Raw genomic sequence first — 18995 nt, forward strand, 5'->3', positions numbered from 1 at the left:
CTTTTGTTTTCCTGTTTTTCAGCTTTTGGAGCCATGCTAAAACGTGTAAAAACATGGTGATAGGAACCTGTAGGAAAACTGTCAGTACTTAATTTTTGTTCAATATGTATTATATGTTTATGTTTCCTTTGGGTGTGGGTGTCTTTTTCCAACTCAAGAACCAAATGTGTTACAAAAACAGATGTAGTGAAAATAAACAAGAGAAGTCTCATTTCCTTTGGTGAACAGAGTTCACAATTAGCTTGAGTGTAATTTCATGCATGTTGTACCCTATCGAACACATTTGCTGACCAAAGCTTGCTTTCTTGGATTTATCACAACTGATAAAAGATCTGTGATGTCAGACAAGAATTTAGCTACACAGAAGAGGGGGAAAGAGTGGGTCAAATGTAATAACATATTCTAGATGTTATTCCTGCCAACAATTAATGGGGAAATTCATTTTATGAAGCACTGTTTACAGACTGACATCTGGAGAACTTCTCAACTTGGACCATTTCCAGTGTGTAGATTTATGTACTACTATTCCTGCCTCTCTTTTCCCTTAAATATTTCACTTTTTCTGATTTGTACCATTCATTTATGAATGAACATGAATTATTCTGCTGCTGTGATTTCTTTTAGGATTCCAGGTGCATAAAAATCTTAAATGCTTGCTAAAATGGACATTCAATGTATCAGAAAGTATCAGTGGGTACATTCTGAAATTTCTAGAGATACGCAAGAATTTAGGAAGGTTTTGATTTTATTTTATTATTTTTTTTAACTTAAAGTTCTGTTAGTCTATGACAGAGATTCAGAGTAGATACCCTCAGTAGGATCCCTGCAGTTTAGAGTCCTAGCAGGATAAGTCCTTTTTCTTCTCTTTCCAGATAGCTGTCCTTCACAGTTGTTAAATGTTTTTGAATCGCATAATCCTGGTTTACTGTGCATTAGATATTATATTCAGTGGTGTATGCTTGTGCCTTACCCAGTTTCTTTTTTAGTCTAGTGAAAGTTTACAATACTTTGAACATTTCAGTTCTTTCAGTGTGACAATTGATTTAGTGTGGTCTCCAATCTTTTCTTCCTGCCCTGAATCATAGCATGTTGTCAGGGATATTCATTCAACATAAAGACAGATACCTGTGCCTATTGGAGCAAGAAACTGTCGCAGAATCACAGACAAGTTTGGGTTGGAAGGGACCTTAAAGCTCATAAAGTTCCAACCCCCTGCCACAGACAGGGACACCTTCCACTAGAGCAGGTTGCTCCAAGCCCTGTGTCCAACCTGGCCTTGAACACTGCCAGGGATGGGGCAGCCACAGCTTCTCTGGGAAAACTGTGCCAGTGCCTCAGCACCCTCACAGGGAAGAGCTTCTGCCTAAGAGCTCAGCTCAGTCTCCCCTCTGGCAGGTTCAAGCCATTCCCCTTGTCCTGTCCCTACTGGCTCTTGTCCAAAGCCCCTCTCCAGGTTTCTTGTAGGTCCCCTTTAGGCACTGGATCTGCTCTAAAGTCTCCCTGGAGCCTCCTCTTCTCCAGACTGAAGAAGCCCAACTCTCAGCCTGTAATACAAATATTACAAGAGTAAGATAGAAATGCAGGGGAACAAAGACCTTGATCTTCATTGTCTCAGAAGACTAAAAATATCACTACTCTATTCCTTTCTTGTCTGGTGATTAATTTAAATAATTATTAGCGCAAGAGTTCTGGTGAAATCCTGCCCCACTGAGAGCAGTGCTCTCAGCCCATGGAATGCCTTTATAAAACTATAGTATTTAAACAGTTTGTAGAGAGCAGCAAACAAACTAACAGTTTGTTAGTGTCTTTGCAGAATAAATAATTACTACTCTTAATATTGATGCTGATACTACTGCTGTATGTATTCCGTCTTTGTTTTCATTTAGTGTAAGATAGTCTCTCACTGGTAACATTTCAGTCCTCACTACTCTCTGTCAAGAAAATAAAGTTATGGAAGAAGTGAATTTTTATTTTACTAACTTCTGATAGTGTCAGGTGACAAGTAAATCTGAACAAATCTCTTGCATCAAAATCAAGAGCAGGAAGTCTTGCTTCCTTTCAGCAAGTAGCGTGTTGTACCTAGGGGCAAATAGACCTTTTCCGATTCTTACTCAGTTACTCTCAGTGTTGATGACTAATGACATATTTTGGCATCAAAACCCATCAATTCTCAAGGCTATGTGTTACTGAATTCCAGGTTTTTAGAATGAACATTGCAAAAGGTCTTTGATTTCCCTGTGGAAGTTCAGTAGGTGATAATTGGTGAGTTTTCGCTCATGCTGTTAGAAAATATTCTAAAACCTTTTAAAATCTGATGCTATTCTTAGTAGTTATTTTGTGCAGGAAACCTTAATTTTGTATCCTGTATTTACAGATTACTGTTCAATAGAGTAGATTTTATTTGAAGAATATGAATGAAAAATATTTAACTTGACCTTTAAAACAGTGATTTCCATTTCATCATATCTCATAGTTTACATTTTAGTCACTATTTTCAAATGGGAACAGACATATTAGCTTACTGATATTTATTTTCATTTAGGGTGTAGGTACATTTATCTTTAATGCCATGTCAGACATTGCCCCAGTGTTACAGTATTTTAACATGAAGACTTTTTCTGATTTCCCATTTCCTCCTTCAGTCTCATAGCAAGTATCCTAAATATCTGAAGCTGTCATGGGTCATAAGTGCACATTGCTGACACGTTCACTCCTAACCTTCTTTTGTAACTGAAAAAAATTGCTTGCTCTAAATCAAACATAAACCCCATGATGCATCTTACCCTTTATGTCAGGGTGTATCTGGAATATGGTAGCTTGTGTCTTTCCTCTTTGCTAGGAACAAAAGACGCTGTATCAGTTCTCCATCTGGTAGGAGTCATAGAATGATAGAATACCAGCTTGGAAGGGACCTCAAGGATCATCTGGTCCACCTTTTTGAGGCAAGCATGAGCTAGATTAGGTGGCCCAGCATTCCCTATTTCCAGGAACAAATGTTTTCACAGGATTCACTGGAGCTGCCATGCTTTACCCTAGCTAGACAGCATTGTACATTGCTGCAGGATATGGCACATTGATTTGCCAGTGCTCCTGGAAGTGTTGGGGAAACTGTAGCTCTCCTGCATTGGAATACAACCTTATTTTCAACTATTTCACTTGTTTAGCTTGAAAGGAGAGAGTAGCCTGTATGGCTACAGACTATATACTGGTTACGGGGCCTGGAGTAGAACAACTCTTGACATAAAGGTGAAGAGCCTTTGTGCTCCACTGGGACTTGATGTGCTGTTTATAAACACATGCTTTCAGAACATAATAGGTAAGTACATGGATTTGTTTGCTTGCTAGTGATGATCCTGGAAGGGCTATGGAAAAGAGATGCAGCTCAGTTGTGTGCTGTATTGTTGGCAATGCACTTACTGTAAGGTCATGTTTCTGTTGTGGGATAGTGGCACATCCTCCAAAATCCTGATCATAGCCAACCATTTGAAAATGCGTTTACCTCACCCTATTGTACTGCGAGCTGCTGCAGCTTGTCTTCAGGTGATACTACCACTAGATTATTCCTTTCTTCATATTTTAAACACAGGCATTTAGACATGTTTGAAAGCTGTAAGGCATTGTGTTCTCTAATCTGATCAGAAAGGAATAGTGCAAATACAAAGAATCTGTTATGCCATGTATCCTTAAATCACTTGAGTAAGGTGTTGCCTTACTCAAGTGTGTTTCTGGACTGTGAAGGTGTCCCCTTATTTCCATATCTATAACACTGAATAGTAAAAATACTATATTTAATAGCCATAGCCCATCCGGAAAATGTCCTCATGTCACTCTCCGTGGCAAGCTAACAATCTTCATGAGGTTTGTTGACTTTGTACAGTTATTTCATTCACACTTACTTAATTTTATTACAAAACTAGCTCCCAGTAATCTGATCTTTAACACAAATCAAATTATTTCCATGTTTTATGTGGAACCACTTTTACATGTTCTGTGGTCTTAATACATTCATACTTTTTTCAAACCAGGATAAGAAGTAGTCATTAAGGCATAATCAGCCTTCTAAACAATGGTAGTAGTTATCTTCAACAAACGTTTCTGTGAAATGAGGATAAAGACTGTTTCAGTTTTATGTGTTCCTGTCAGCTAATTTATCACCTCTTTTCCTTAATTATGCACCAGTGGAGTTGTTTTGTTACATAAACACCACATTAAGGTTCTTCCATTTTCAACTAGGTGGTTGTGCTACGATCCCAGAGTCTGATTTAGAGGAAAGAGCAGTTGTACTGTGCTCCACAGCAATGTTTCCCCATCATGGACAGATCACAAAGCAGAAATCCAAGCCTGGTAAGAAAAGGAAAACTACTTTGTTTTATTTAGAGGTGTACAGCTCATATTTTCAGAGTGCTTGTGGACATAGGAAAGAAATTACATGTGTCAGGCTTTATTAACATAATTTCCATTTTTTCTTGTGATAAAAGTATGATGTGTAGGATTCTGAGTATATTCAACTTCTATCAAGAACAGTTAAACTCCAGAGAACAGTCTTGGAATTAAATAACTTCACAGTTGAAAGGTTTTGTGCTGCATAACACTTGAATGGGATTCTCACAGGTTTTATTTCCAACCTCTTCCACAGAAGAGGCAAAATGAAGCTGAGGATATTTTTGTGCAATAAAGGCTGCTTTTCGCTGCAGGATGGTTGTTAGACTTTGTGCCAGGTGATTAAAGCACAGTCATTACTTATCTTTTGTGGGGAGACTTACTAGAATTTCAGAAAAATATTATTGGATATAATCAAATGAAATTATACCAGCTATAAAATACACTGCATACAGCGGTGACACATATTCTGGAAAGACTTCATGCTGCCGGGAACTGTGGTATAGTGTTAACATCTTTTAAAAGCAGCATTGTGAAGTAGTACATTGCAGTTTAATAAAGTGCCTGGTAAGTTCTTAAGCTTTGACTGCAGCTGTTTCCCATTTTGTTTACTAACTTTTACCTTCCCTCCGTTTTCCCTCCTCATTGTCTGATTTTGTCCTTTAGTACCTATTTTTAAATGTATTTGAATGTGGTTTGTAAATCAGATGTGTTCATTATAGATTGCTGTTGAAGTTAAGAGCTTGCAACCAGTGGTAGTCAGAAACTCCTTATACATCTGCAAAAACCAGTTAATTGTGTTTAAAATATATTCAGCTGCTTGTTTGCCCGGCTAACTGTTGCACAGACAGGTAGAGAGTTGAAATATATAGATAATTGCAATAGTAGAATTAATAATAGTAAGTTTTTAATAGTGGGCAAGGAAGAAGGCTATCTAATGCAACAGTATAGTAATGCCACAGTGTAACTTGAAACTCCAAAATGAGTATCTGCTTGCACAGATGACCTGAAATATCCCCTGAAGGCCTAGAGCTCTGTTCTAGAGTGCTAATTACTTCCAGTCCTTATGGGCTTCAGGTCATGAGAAGGAGGGAAGCTGTCAAAGTTGACATACGTGGAGTTCAGTCCTTGTCATCTGGCTGTATGAATTACCCTCCTGGTAATGGAAAAGGATATCGTCTCTTTGATGTATGATAGAATCCTGATAAAATTCCAACTTTGGGCAACTAGACCAATAAATCCAGAACATATGGCAGGCAATCTTCATCTTCCTTCAGATGAAGCACATCTTTGTTCTTCAGTAGATGGTGTTCTGCTGTGTTGAAATAACCTCATTGCTGAAAAGACAAGCACAAGAGGAAAAGTGTAGAAATGTATTCATGTGACCCAGAAGCAGCAGCATGGGCACCTGCATATTCTACTGTAGGTCTTAGCCTGTGATAAAAATAGAGACTTACATCACATAGCTGGCTGTTGTTACTTTGTGGCTGTAAAAGGCAGAATGAAAACTTTGAAAGCTTTAAAAAAACCACCCCAAAATCATTAAGTTTACAGCCATGTGTTACACCAATGAATCTAATTCATTCATGGTAAGAATTGACTGCCATCTGCCAGTTAGTGCTACAATGTGGAGAGTAACTAGAATATCTGCCACTGAGCTGTCTGGAAATTCTAATTACTAAGAGCAGTGTGTAAGAGCCAAGGGAGCTACTTAAGCCATAAGGTAACACTAGGCATGAAATCACAGTGTTGCAGTGTTTTTCTGTACATGATATTTTTGGCCTGAATTCTGGTTCGGGCACCAGAGACTGCAGCAAGACCATGGTGATTACAGTGAACCCTTAAAGAGTATTTGTTGTGTCTTATGTATCTTTGTATGAGTTTGCATTTAATTTAACTATGTCCAGTCAGTAAGTGAAAAAAGGGTCAAAGTTGAGTAAAAATTATTTTCTTGATATATCATCATTCATTTCCTGGGGGGTTTGAGATAGATTTTGCTTGTAAGTTAAGAGTTTTGTTTTCTTTTTGAAGATGGCTTTGCTATTCATATCTCTAGCTATAGAGGTAGTTTAATTATACTGACTTGAGAGAGTTTTCTGCTAATATTTTGCATTGGACTGTGTCAGTTGAACTGGTATCTCATGCCTCAGCATTGTCATTAAAAAAATCCCAAAGTTTAATGACAGAAGTTTAAATAGATAAAAGTAGGTTGTGGTTACACCACCAAATAGTTCAAGACTGATGAGAAAAAACAGGATCTTTGCAGTGTAGACGGGTATGTACATGGGCACAATGGCTGGTAACCTTGTGTAGGAAACTTGAGGAGAAACATGTCTAGTAAAAGAGTGCATGCACAGAGGAAGATGGAAATGAATTTGATAACATGAGCTGATCAAGTTAGAATATTCCAAAGTATCCTGTAGGTCATATGAGACCTTCAGCTGAATACTCAAGAATACCACCCAAAGTTGAAATGGAGTGTGAAGTGCTGTTATGTACTTGCTCCATCTGGTGCCAGACCAAACCTTAGCAACAGGATTTTGTACAGGTTGAATTCTGTTCATAGTAGAATGTAGTGTTGGAGGAAGGAACGTGGACACCCTTGCTTCCAGTTAAATTGCTTGTGTGGATAAATCTGCTGAGGAGAAGTGCTGTTGAGAAGGTTGGAATATAGGGCAATTATGAGCGAGGAGGAAGCCTCAAGACTTTGAGGGGACCTAAATTCTGTTACAGGCTGTGAGCTTCCTATGAGCTTGTCTATTACTGCTGTGGCTGCTGCTTGCATAGCTAATGTTCAGTTAGTCTTGAGCTAGCTAACTGCAGTACTGCTAGCAACCTACTTGTGATAGTATGGCATTGAACCCTGGCTGTAGAATTTACCAAAACTCAAAAGTTCAGCAGTGAATTTGCATGAAACTCTTGCTGCTCGTAAGTGTCTGAGCTTGCTAATCTCTTGTTAGTGAGATGTAGTGTGTACTGTATGGACGTGACAGCCAGTCACTGCATTGTACACTAGAATGTTCTTTGGTCATGCTGAGAGCTTTTTAGCTTTAACGAGTAGACATGGACATGAAAATATGCCTTCAAATATGTTGTATGAGCTAGGCAAATAACTGCGAGGGAAATGAGGGACAGACCTGGAAGACTGTGCTGTGCTATGGGAAAGTATGCTGTAGGGTAGCATCCTGCCACAGACTTGTGAGTTACCTCATACAGAGTATTAGATTGAGACTTTCCAAGCAGCTGCTAAGCATGTCAATGAGGCTTTTGGCTTTGTTTGGAATAATTATTTAGGGCAGCAGAAAGTAGCAGCTAGTAGTGACGTTGCAAGTCTGTGCAAGGAGAGAATGAATGGTTCTGGGCCAGGTCAGAGTCTCTTTGGAAGGGGAATTCATGGCTGTATGACACTTTCTTTTTATCGCTGAAATGGTTTGCCTTGACTGTTTTTTTCTTACTTGTTTTTTTCCAATTCAGGTATGTTGTGATTCCATAGTAAAGAGTGGGATCAGGTTCATGCTGTTTGAAAGTTGATGATATTACTGCAGTTACAGGAGTAGCTTCTTGCCAACAGCTTTTGCTTTGAGTGGGTGCAAAGGTACTCCCTTGAGCGTTCTCTGTCCCAGTGAATGGAAAATTCTCCCTGCTTACCCCCACAGGGCACAGAGTTTGTGTGCGCTGCATTTGGAGGAGTAGTGTTAGCATGTTAAATCTATCCCTGCAAACTTTGATCTTAGTGCTTTGGTTACAGTGTGGACAATGAGCACAGATTTCATCATGGGCTGCAGAAGCATGGTGGAGAGATTGAATACAATTTGAAGTCCACTTTCAAGTCTCTTGTTACAGCACTGCTCACAGCTACAATACCAGTGCAGATACAACATGATCACAAATGCAGTGATTGTCGGCTCTTTCATGTGGGTCCTATGCACTTCCTTTCTCTTTGTTATGCTGTTCTACATGTTCCATTTTCTTCTTTACAAGTTATGAATTTCTTCCTAGAGTTGCAGTCTGCTTGAGTGGTGTGACTGCAAGGATAACTTTTCATATGTTCTAGATGATAACAACTAATGGAGATTTGCAGAACTCCACTTCCCAGGTTCTCCCTTGAATATTTCTGATTAAATGAGTTGAAAATGGGGTTTGTAGCAAATAAGTGTAAGGAAGTTCTTGCACCTGCTGGCTTTCTAGAGACATCTCTAAGGGATATGGTGAACAACCTTGCTTTGAGCAATTAAACTCTGCAGGTGATGAGCTCTAGGATGAAATAATGACTTATGTATTGATCAGGATATAGCCCTTTAAGTATTCTGTGTTCCTGATGTGCGACTGCTGCATGCTACTTACTATGAAAGAAAATTTCCTAAGACGCATTTTTCTAATAAATACAAATATTCCTACTGAATATTTTAGGCAGAAAGGATCTGGTTGCTCTTTTATGAGTAAAGAGTTTTATGCTGGTAAATCATGAGTAACTCCACTAAGTTAATGGAAAAGTAGATGAAAACTTAGTATGAATAAAAGAATTATTGGGCTGGAAAATGACTGAGGGGTTTTTTTTTGTTGTTGTTTTGTGGGGGTTTTTGTGTTTTTTTTGTTTTTTTTTTCTTTTTTTGGTGAAAGAGTGGTGCCACTTTGCAGTTTGCTTACTCATTCTGGATTTTACAGTGCTGGGAGTCAGATATGTCAATTGTCATGTCATGCAGCTGTTGGAATTCTCACAACTTGTAAGACTGGATTTTCCTGGCAGGATTTTCCACCAAAGATCCTGTAAATCTATCCTGTAAATGACCCATTTGAACAAAAAAGAACTCCTAAATGTTGAAGGGAAATATTTGCCTGACGTTTATGCTAATTAAGAATGATCATTGTCTTTTCTTGAGAAAGCGACCAAGAACATGGCCTCATATTTACATTTATTGTTTAAATACAAATAATTCTGAGGAGCTATTCATGAGAGCAAATGAACCAAAGGTTTAGCATTTGCGCTCGCTACTGTGCTGCCACTGTTTTTAGTTGAAGTTTTTATATTTTGCTATCGTGCAAATATTTAGATGACTTAAAGATTTGATTTCAAAGTTCTCATCTTGTATATTTAGAAAAGTAAATAAGCTCTCACAGTTTAATACTCCTCGCATCTAAGACCAAGAACAGTTTCAGCATTTATATTTATGTATTGGAATAGATTTTTTAACTGTCTTTAATTTGAAGCATCTGGCTTGTTACATTTGATTAAATACATGGGCAGCTATACATAAATGACTGTGAGGCTGAGATATAAACTCCAGTAAAACAAGACATTCTGAGACAAATTCTCAAACAATGCTCCAAAGTTGCACCCAGACTTTGCACAGCTGCAGAGTTTTTCTTGCAAGTTTTACTTAGCACTTTTTATTTGTTGTATTTGTTACTTTATCTACAGCATTGCATGACAGCGTTCATGTAGATGTGGTGGGTGCTGTTTAAGAGGATCATTCAACTTTACTCTTCTAATCAGAGACTGCTGGACTCAATTAATATGCCTGGATAATTTTAGGAACTACTACATGAGATTCCAGCCCACGAAGATGCTTAATTATACAAGGCTGTGTAAACAACTCTGTTTGTAAACAGCTAATTTTCTTTAAAGGTCTAGTGGCACATTTAAATTTAGCTGTGTGCTTCATTTTTTCATGAATCATCATTTACGTGAATACACAACTGTGTGAAATGCCAGCTGTAAAGCACCTCATCACAAAGTGAAAGAATACAAGATGAAGTTCTGTGATAGTGTTTCATTTGTTTGATTTCAGAAAGGAATATTCTTAAAACACTCGGCTTTGTACAAACAGTAAGATGGTAAAGAACTTTTGGATATAAATTGTTGCCAAATTGACTGAGTCTTCTATTTCTGTACTGTTCTTAATCTTGTCTTTTACCTACACAAATGAGAACAGGCATATCTTCAACTTGTTTTAAAGGATGTTTAAATAATCTCCAAAACATGTCTGTGAAAGATTTCTGTTTGCTCTAGATCAGACATATTTTATTTATAGATTGGACTAATAACTGCACTAGATTTTCAACATACACAAGGAAGATTCAGATGGCCTTACTACTGTTATTGTAATTATCATTGTTTGCTACACTGGTAATCATTTGGATACTGATATTCTTGCCAATTACAGCAAAAGTATTTTCAAATACATGGCCAAGCAATTAACTTTTTCGGTTAGGCGTTATAATAGGACAGAAATCAGTGCTAATAGTAACTGAGTTCTACATGAGATTAAACAAAAGGGAGATGTATAAATTAAGCTAAAGATCATTTTGGAAAAATGTACGTGCTGTCTGGAATAGGATTTCATGCCCATAATGAGCTTTCAAAACAATCAGTTGAATGAATCAGTGTTGTTGGCAACGCACTTTTCAGCTGTCCATGGCCACAGTTTTGAACCTGAACTTTTGTCCCAGGTCTGGTTACTACACTCATGACCATAAGACCACTCATAAGAATAACAGGTCTGACTTTAGGCTTATTGTTTGAAAATCACTGAAGGACCAATTAATGGGTCTCTTTTGAAGTAGTAAATGTACCTCGGACAATTTGAGTTCAGTTTCAAGCATTTTTATGAGACAGTTGCAGGACAATATTTCGTCCTTGAGCTAACGAAGAGTCTTGAATTAGAAATGAATCCGTCAGAAATGTGGAAACCTGTGATGGCCTAAGGTAAGTGAAAGCTCCTTCAGGACATAACCTTATTAGTAGCTCAGTTCTGTAATTCCCACTGATGTATTGTAGCACTGTGAGACTAGATCCTTGTTTCTTTCTGTCTCAACATTGCTATGTAATAGGAAAGATACCAGGAGCCTGCAGCTGGGCCCACCTAATACTTTAAAATTGCTAAGCTAATTGTTTCCACAAGAAAAGGTGCAAAGAAAATCACTGGGCTACAAAAAGCCTATTTTTCTGGGGAGAGCTGAAGAGATTTATGGAGGTTTTCTTTTCCACAGAGTCTGTTTTTCTAAAGAGCAGTACAGCTTAAGAGATTAATGTGAGAATTCCTTCATTAAGTCAATACCAAATGAAGTGCAGTTTCTCTTTAGCGGGAGTTTTTACATACCTCTCCTGTGAAATGTAATATAACATGTGGGAATGTAGGAAGTCTTACTTATGTTCTTGTATTTGCAGATTCAAGTATATCATAATGTGTATTATCCGCTGCAGTAGGTAGAGAGATCGATCTCTTCTGTTTGCGCCATGCCAGTGGTTGTGGTGGTGTTTTGCAAAATGTTTCCTTCAAAGGTCAAAGAAAGTCTGACTAATTCCAGTTTGTTTCATGGGTTGTCTCAGAAATTGCTATGAGATCGCAGAAAAAAAGTATGAAATGAACAAGTCATGGTAGGGAGAGCCCTCAACTTCAGTGACTTTAATGGAAAAAAATGGTTTAGAGCAGTTTTATGATTCGAGAAGACACTCAAAATTATTAGCAAAAGATTGCTATTGTTGCAGTTAGTGGAGCAGTAAAATGCAATGCAGCATATAACAACATACTCATGGCCATGTCCAAAGTTTTTGGAATCTATGAAGGAGACTTTCCTTATTCTTATCAAGTCCTGAAAATGAAACTGCTGATGGATACTAGAAGATGAGAAGCACGTAGAAGTGGCATGCTAAATATGGAACAAACTGAAAATCAAAGTTAAACGTGTTGTTACAAATTCTGAATAGGTTTTGTGTGCAAGAAAGGGGAATTATAGCACAATGCAAAGAATACTAAAAAAAAGATAATTTTAAAGCTTTTCATGTGACCAAATATTGTTCCTTATATTTCCTTGGCAGTTGTATTGCATAACTATGGACTTAAGATAAGTAGATGATTGTCTGTCACTAGGATTCATTCACTTGCTCAACTTCTGCTGGTAAATATAGGCAGAACAGAAACTAGTCTTACTTTTCTGTTAGTTGCTGCTACTTTTGATCTGTGCTGGGGAAGGCTGATGCTGTTTTCCTTACTGGTGTTTGTAAGATTTCTTATACTGCTTTTGTTTTCTCACACCAGTTATTTCCTCCATCATAAGAAGTGTTTCCATCTAAAGTGACCACTGCAGATACACCCAGTTGTTTCTGGTAATTGTGAACCGCTGGCTGTTGTTTTCTCTAGCTGTGGCAAAACCTTTCCATTGAATAGTCAGTAAAGCTTGTTTCTCAAGGTATCTGCTTTCCCACCTAATGCTGACTTCTGAATAAACTTTTTATACCTAATTTTTTGTCTAATGGGGAAATGATCATTTTGTCCAGAATGTGGATAGCTTTGAATTTCACATGTTGTTTGGATTAGTGTATTATTCCTGGCTTCACTTCTTTTGTCTGATCTTTGTTGGTTAATGAGATAGAGCACAGATATCTGTGCTGCTTTGTCGACATTATGGAAGAGTATGTATGAAATTTACTTTCTACTATTTATTCTTTGTGTGCATTTGTGTTAGATGTTAATGGCTCCTGTATGCTGTTGGCAGTCTTTGAGAAAAAAAAAAGAATAAAAGGATAGAGAAATGAATCAAAACATTTGAATGCTCTCTCATCATTCCAAGTCCTGAAAATCCAGGAGGATTTAATGGCTGCCATGTATATTATCAATTCCTAGTCAGTTGTTCAAAGCCCTTGGACAACAAGGTTGACAAGCAGAGGAGAATTTTAGCTTCTAAAATATTCATATAAAGAGGTAATTAAAATGAAGATGTTCAATAGCACAAACCAGAGCCAAGCACTCGAATTTAAAACCTCCTCTACTGCTGAAAACCAGCACTGTGAGCTTTAGGGAATCCCCAAAACTCATTGAGTGCTCCATGGAGTTTTTCTGATGCAGAAACTTGGGGATGGAATTGGATGGCTGAAGTTTTATATTAAAGTCAGATTACACATCATAAAGGTTACTTCTGTCCTCAAACTGTTTCACTAACTTTCTCAGAATCTTAAAGTTAATACTAATGTAAGTGCTTGACATATCAGATGAGTATTAGTTAAATCCAGGATGAGGCTGTAAAATGGTTTTCCAGGTCTTTTTTCCAGGTTACACAAAATGCCAAGACTCGCTTTATAGCTTGTCAACATTGGCCACCAAAGGGAGATTAGCTCTAGGTCTTTAGAACTGTTTGCTGGAAAAAAAAAAAAAAAAAAAAGGCATTGTGAGGTGTTAGAGGTTATTTTCCAAAGTATCTTCTTTTAGAAATAATTTTAGTGTCTTGCGCCCCTTTCTCCCCTCCCAGTTCCAGAAGGCAGACATCCATATTATGAGCTAATGGCTGAAACTTTCTTTAGAGAAAAGAACTGTTTTTTGAGATACCAGATTGCATGAAAGCACCTGAAACTGCTAATATCAGTTCTTTCTCCCTGAGGGTGACTCTGCAACCTCTTGAAAAATAAGGGAATTCAATGGAAACATTGACTGTCTTTTAAAGAACTGCTGACATGCCTGAAATGAGGGAGCACATTCCCACATGCTCTTTGTTGGAGAGTGTTACTGGAATTGCAAATAGGTTTTCCAGGTCATTTTGTGGAAATTATCAGTGCCATTATTAGCCACTTCGGAGCATTGCTAGAGCTTTGAATTGTCAAGGAATGGGCATTTTGCTTATATGGATAATATATAATGCCAGAGTGTATCGTCTTAGTTAAATAATATTGTGAATAGTACTGAAATGTTTCCAGAGTTGGTATCAGCAATTTTTTCCTCTTAATTATTAGAATAAAATATTCAAAATGTTACTGCACCATCAAGGTTGTACAGCTCAGAGCTCTTCTATAGAGGCAGTGGGATGTCCATGTTTGTACAGGTAGGTGATATTGTGATGCTAGGGCTGACAGGTCTCAGAAGTGGCTTGAACCCCAGATCCCAGTAGTCTCAAAAGTTCTTCTCACTTTGCTATGCTGGAGCAGTACCCGTGCCAGTTATGTTGGCTGTAGTTCTCAAAACTGGCCACTTGAAATGGACAGTAAAACCTCTTAATTTCTAGTTGTATTCGGTAGTGTTAAGAGCTCTTCCGCAGTTTTTTGAGTGAGTGGGGACACAATTCCCCAATGTCAAGGTATGTCTAATTCACAGAAGACAATATTCTGCTTTTAATAAGAATGTCTTTTGGGGCCCTACCTCTATGTGCTATCACAACTATCATAGCTGGTGGCCTGTCACAAACTCTTTTTGGTTCTTTACTTGGTTGTGAGATACAGCACATGTTGTCCATAATGCTTGAATTAGCAGTCTGGTCTAATGGAACGTGCCCCTGCCTATGACACTGGCATTGGAACTGTATGAGCCTTAAGGTGCCTTCTAACCCAGACCAATCTGTGATTCTATGAATGTGTCATATTTCCAACTTCAGTGGAGAATTAAAATTTAGGAGTTAATAACTGTACATTTGACTGTAGGTCAAATGAATGCAGGTCTTCTGATGTTTTCTGATCAAGGGGCACATCAGTTACGATAACAAAATTAGGCTTCAAAAAGAAGTTAGGCTTCAAGAACTGATTCAAGTTCACCACACTGAGTGAGGGTGGTTGGATGACTTTGTTAAAGAATTGTTTGGTGTGGTTTGTCTTCCCACCATGTTATTGCATAAGTAAATCTATACCCATACTTTAGCAGCATGCCAGTGCATGAGGCTAATCAAGTTTAGGTCTTTCATAAGATACAGTGAATGCGAAAAATAGCTTGTATTTCCTAACACAGACTTTCAGAGTGTGTCTCTATTTCAGGGAGAAAACCAGACAGATGTTCCAAAATGTGTAGCAGCACAGGATGTGATTCCTGGAGTGGTGTTACAACTAGGTTTCTCTCCTTTTGTGCTACCCTCAAAACAAATGTACTGTGGCACTTAGTGAGGACACATTTGCTTTTATTGGTGGCATGTTATTCACAGCTCATGCTGCCTCACAGAGCAAGGTGAACCACAGCAGAAACCCTGCAGTTCCTTAGCTTGCTCATTTCCTAAACAGAGTAAAAAAATTTATGACTCCAGTTAGGCCAGATTACTTTTCAGCTCAATGTATAGCTCCTATCCAGTAAGATAGCAAGTAAGATACTACTTAATCACATTTGAACTCTTGATTTATTTGTCTTCATGTTAATAATGAATTGAATCTGATTATAGTGTATTTTGGATCTTAGATCTCTTATCTGTCTTCAGTGTCCTGAGTGTCATGGACAGAGAGATGTGCTTTGTAGCGCTGTGCAATCCTCCAGGTATATATTGGCACCCTAGAGAATACTGCTTTAAAAACTAGAAGAAAAGCTTGTTTTCTGGAAAGTAGCCTTAGCAAAATGTTGTAACTTGGATTTCTGATGTGAGCTCTGGTCCTATTAAAGAAAACCTTAAGTTGAACGTTAGGAGTTAAAAATACCAAGATTGTATGTACTTAGAATTCTCCCATGGCTCTGCTTATTGAGAAAATTTTGTTCTTTTAGGGCTTTATTTTGGTGTGTTTAACATTCCAGCAGATACTGGATTATTTTTCATGCATGCAAGTGCTAACAACTTGCCACTTCAAGATTGGGAACTGCTGTCATTGCTGGTGGGAAAGAGGAAAAAGTAGTAAGGTAAGAACAGAGGACTGAAAAACATAGCACAGTAGAAAATGAGGAAAATAGAAAATACACTACATGTTCCACATCACATGGGTTTTAGTTCTCTCTCCTGTAGTCATAATCCAGCAAAGTTTTTAACTGTGAAAAGCATGATTAAAGACATGTGTATGCTTTCATCTGGCCTACACTGTCAGCAGCATTAAGCAAACACTCACTGCAACTGTTCCTCAGTGCACATTGCAAAATGTGCCTGGAAGTGTAAGTTGTGCATAGCTGTGCCGCTACCAGTACCTAGGTTAGCTAACTTAAAACTAGATTGGTTGTATACAAATGAGTTATGGCCTAAATCAGAAGAGTTGCCACGGTTTTATCTTCTCCCCAGCCACCAAAGTGTTTCTCCACTTTCTGGTGCCAGCACTACTGTTTATATGACCAGGTGCTAAGGCAGTTTTAGGGAGCTGAACTGATTGAAACCTTGCCCCAAATGGGGTTAAAGCTGCTTTTTCTTTAACCTTAGTCTTACAATTAGACCATTAAAAGGAAATGTTTTGCAGTGGAGGAGGTTGGTATGAGCATCGCAATACATGGAGGAGAATGAGACTAACCATTTTGGCAGCAGGCCATCAATATATGAAATTAAGTATGATTAAGTATAATGTGAAATTGTGTCCTAGTTTTTGACTCAATCAGCTTCCTGAATCATTGACCGTGTAATTGCAGGAGCATGAGTGCTGGTTCAAGGACAGAGAAGGGAATGGGGAAGCCACAACTGCTTACATAAGCTTATGCTGCTGTGTGACTCTCAGCCACAGTAGCTGAAGCACATTTGGACCCTCAAAAAATAGCAGCACTGAGAAAAGAGCCCAGAATGTTATAAGGATTTATTTAAACTGTGTGCTGTGCCTTATGAAGTGGAATTTTAAAGTTATTCTGAGTTCTGTTAACTAATGGACCAGTGCTGGAAATACTAGTTTATTTTTGTGCTGTGGAAGGTGGTTTGTGTATGATGGGGAGCCTCTTCATTCTTACGTTCACAATCCATTGTGCCAGAACTCATTTATGCTTTTTCCTGGCAATTTTCTCGCAGCTCTAAAATTGTGGACACAGGACCTAATCCAATAAAGTTCTCAAGCACATGTGCTGCCAAGCATATGTAGCCTTACTGGACTCACAAGGGAGTATAGTAGGCAAAGTGAAAACGCCCTCTGGTCTTTCTGTATCAACTGTATTTGGTCTTTCTTGGAGTAAAATTGGTTGTAAGCCTGAAAGAAATGTCATATTAGGACAGCTGCTTCTTCTGTTCTCCTTAGCATTTTCTGGTTTCGTCAAATGGAGAGTAGGTCAAGACTCCCATCACGAACATGAAGCTAAGCCAACCCTTGAGCAGGAGTTCTAACATTTTGGAATATTTATAACAGCTAAACTTCAGGATAATAATCTGTTCATGGGCTGTGTTAGTTCATTTTCTCTAAAATACAATTTTTATTCTGGCTGAATTCCAGACATCTGAGCATGGACTAGAAATCAATCTGGAATGGTCTAAAATTAAATTGCCATTCTTTCTTTTCTTTTGCCTTTGTTAAAAGGATTTTTCAGAGGAGCTGATACACCAAGTATAAGGCAATAATTGGGACTAAACTAAAACAAAAAAAGGGGGGGGGGCACACAAGATCCTCTATGAAATTTCATTTGCTTTCTGGAGTACAGTTCTGGCAATTAAGTACTGATTTAAAGTAATGTGTCACATCTTGTATTTCACTGTTTTATTTCTGAATCCTCAATATGTTATTTATAGTCATGTAGAACATCAAGACCTGTATTGTATACTTTGAGGCAAACTAGAAAACATAAACTATGTAGCCCAAGCTGATTTCTTTTTCCAGTAACTACATCCCCCTCTTCTGTGGCAACCCTTAAGATCTCTATTTGAGATATGTTTTTTTTTTCCTGCTGATCAGCTGTATTTTGGAGTGATTCTCCTTCTGCTCCCACTTTTTTCTTTCATTGTTCAGTCTTCTTTCACCTCCAATCTTGGAGTCTTTTTTCCTTCCTGGCAAGTTATTCTCAGTGTTCAGCTTGTAATACTTGCTAGAGATACAGGAGGTGTTAATGGTTATCGGTAATTATAAAGGCAAAGGTGATCAGGGCTACTGTATTTCCTGTACAGATACAGTGGCTGCTCTGCATGTTCAGTTCTGTGATTTTGTAGTCTGAATTTTAAGAAGAAGAATTAGGTAACTGGTTGTCAGAGTGTAGGATGTTCCTGAATTTTAAAGAACAGTCATACGTAGCACTCAGAAGTTACTGTATTACATGTAGAGAAAGATACTGGAAATGAATGCAAGATTCCATTAATTTCATCAGTGATTACAGTATGGTTTCCTGAAACTGTATTTTGCCTTATCCATATGATATGTTATATCCATAACTGTTACAGCTGAACCCAGAACACCGTATTTACTGTCCATTCTTTTAAATTCACGATCGTTTCTATAATAGTTTAGGTCAATGGCCGTCAAGTTTGCCATTCCGTCCAGAACTGAGGTTTGCCTGTTAATTCCTCATGCTCAAAAAATGGTCTTCTGCCAGGTTACATCTCTGAACTTGTTCAGAAGAGCAGATGGTACAAGAGTTTACACATGGACAGCCACAAATAAGGCAACAGAAATATCAGGTAAAATAGCTCTAGAAGCACAACTCACAAGTTTGGCTGTGAAGCTGATTTTACTTATTTGCTTCTAAATCAGATTCTAGGTGATTCACAGAATCACAGAACAGATGCGACAGTGATATCTAATGCAATTGTTAAGGAATAGCCAACAAGTACCCAGCTGAAATGTTAAGTATGGATGCGGCTAGAGAACCTGAAAATGTTTTCAGATTTATTTCTGCAAATCAGTGGGAAAAATTTGTGGAAAAGAAAATAAGGTTCCTATAGGAATTAAATATATATATATATATATATGGAGAAAGAGAGAATAAATTAGGTATTATAAACTGTTCTCTAATACTCATAAAGTCTTTCCACCTAAATTACTATTTGAAATGCAAATG

At 37.9% G+C, this 18995-nt stretch overlaps 2 protein-coding genes across 6 annotated transcripts in view; one reads left to right on the plus strand and one right to left on the minus strand.

Annotated features, from left to right (window-relative positions):
- KBTBD2 (kelch repeat and BTB domain containing 2) overlaps positions 1-18995 on the minus strand; it is a 330011-nt gene that overhangs the window by 248711 nt on the left and 62305 nt on the right. The window lies entirely within an intron of this gene.
- Positions 1-18995, plus strand: part of BBS9 (Bardet-Biedl syndrome 9) — a 259751-nt gene that overhangs the window by 149939 nt on the left and 90817 nt on the right. For 2 of the 5 annotated variants that reach the window (XM_062625490.1, XM_062625489.1), the window contains 2 exons: positions 4234-4344; positions 15822-15953. The exons of 1 other annotated variant lie outside the window; for it this stretch is intronic. In XM_062625490.1, coding sequence (XP_062481474.1) covers positions 4234-4344; positions 15822-15949 — 239 coding nt within the window. In that variant the 3' untranslated portion in view covers positions 15950-15953. The remainder of the gene's footprint in view (positions 1-4233; positions 4345-15821; positions 15954-18995) is intronic. 2 more of the 5 variants (XM_062625492.1, XM_062625491.1) reach the window with 1 other exon arrangement.

Source organism: Pezoporus occidentalis, unplaced genomic scaffold (assembly GCF_034315485.1).
Source record: "Pezoporus occidentalis ecotype Australia unplaced genomic scaffold, CSIRO_AGI_Poc_V1 ctg28, whole genome shotgun sequence".
Lineage (NCBI taxonomy): Eukaryota > Metazoa > Chordata > Aves > Psittaciformes > Psittacidae > Pezoporus > Pezoporus occidentalis.